General features: G+C 46.7%; 1 protein-coding gene across 1 annotated transcript; it reads left to right on the top strand.

Moving 5' to 3' along the window:
- Positions 1 to 472: 472 nt before the first annotated feature.
- Positions 473 to 1,333, top strand: LOC308290137 (cilia- and flagella-associated protein 20-like; the record flags this gene model as incomplete). The annotated part of the gene is made up of 1 exon (XM_080731912.1): positions 473 to 1,333. The coding sequence occupies one exon, from the start codon at positions 473 to 475 to the stop codon at positions 1,331 to 1,333; it is 861 nt and encodes a 286-aa protein (XP_080588038.1).
- Between the last annotated feature and the right edge of the window lie 280 nt (positions 1,334 to 1,613).

The following is a 1,613-nucleotide window of genomic DNA, read 5'->3' as shown; positions in this document are numbered from 1 at the left end:
GTGATTAGAAAATTATGTAATTTCGGCTGTGAATTATCCCTCTTAAGGTTAGGTTTAGGGATAGCCTTTGTGAAGGTTGAGGTTAGGCTTAGGCATAGCTTTTGTGAAGTTAAGTTTAGCCTTTAAGGTTAGGAGGTTTATGTCTATGGTTAGGTTTAGGCATAGCTTTTGTCAGGTTGAGTTTAGGGTTAAGTTATGTTTAGGGTTAGGGTAAGAACTGTTGTCCTACTGACCCCCTCTAAAATGAGATGATCCATCTCAAGAGGTTTTATCCTTCCAATAAAGGTACTACTAACTATACTATATGGACAACAGTTTGTGTTTCGTCAGTGTTACGTCATGCCCAAGTCATAGGCCTATATAAATACGTCCGGCAGTCGATAGAAATCAAGTCCTTAAATGTTATCTCAATGAAGTTTTTGTTTGGCCCAAACAAAAAACGTTTTGTGCTGGACCATACTAACCACAGAACATGTTCAATAGCACATACAATCTAAGTGGTTTATTGACCGTTTTATACAGCATTGGCAGCAAACCTCTTGAGTTATGGGGTACCACGACGAGACACGGTCACGTCAAGAGAGTCACAGACAATGACATCCAGTCATTGGTGTTGGAGGTAAAGGGGAACAACGTCAGTACTACATATATAACATGTCCTTCAGACCCCCGGAAGTCCATGGGCATCACTCTCCCCTATCTCGTGTTGATCGTCAAGAACCTCAAAGACTACTTCAGCTTCGAAGTGACGATATTGGACGACAGAAACAGCCGTCGTCGGTTTAAGGCGAGCAACTATCACAGCAAGATGACTAACACGCCGACGGTCTGCACCATGCCAATGCAGCTGACCGAAGGCTGGAACCAGATTCAGTTCAACCTGAAGGACTACACACTTAAAGCCTACGGGACCAACTTCGTCGAGGCGCAGCGCTTACAGATCCACGCCAACTGTCGCATAAGGAGGGTGTATTTCATGGACAGGATGTTCTCGTCAGACGAGCTCCCCAATGAGTATAAACTATATCTGCCTATCAATAGGAACACTAGGGAAAGGAGGCTTCTGCTCGACGGGGACCAGAGGCAACACGTGGAGCCCATCAGGAGGGAGGGCGACGCAGATGAAGCCCCAGAGAGGAGCCAGGGATCAGAGGGCAAGGAAGCGTCTCTCCAAGAGCAGCCCACAGAGGACGCACCGTCCACTGACACTGGCACGCCTGCGGAAGATGGAGACGACGAAGATGAAGATGATGAAGCTTCGGGTGCGGAGGCAGGGGATGAGCATTTTGAGGTCCAAGATGAAGATGATGAATCTTCAGATGAGCAGAGTTAGGTCTGGTCTTTACATGTCCTTTATGGAGCAACAGGAAAACCAACTCTGTTACCATGATTAACTATAGTGTGAAAACAAAACAGCAGCTTCGAGAGTTGTTGCACACTTCTCCCAGGCCCAGACCAGGTAGCTTAATGGGTGGAAAGGCCAATACAGCAAGTAATCCAGCTCCAGTTTGGCTCAGAGGGCACTGGGAGCATCAATTTTGTACGCCATGACTCTGTAGGAGGCTGGTTCTTAGTTCTGTGTGTCTGTGTCTTCAGTTTGTTCGTGTCTGTGT

Source organism: Nannobrachium achirus (genome assembly GCF_963921795.1).
Source record: "Nannobrachium achirus genome assembly, chromosome: 8".
NCBI classification, from domain to species: Eukaryota; Metazoa; Chordata; class Actinopteri; order Myctophiformes; family Myctophidae; genus Nannobrachium; species Nannobrachium achirus.
This window is presented reverse-complemented; position numbering and strand designations above follow the sequence as displayed.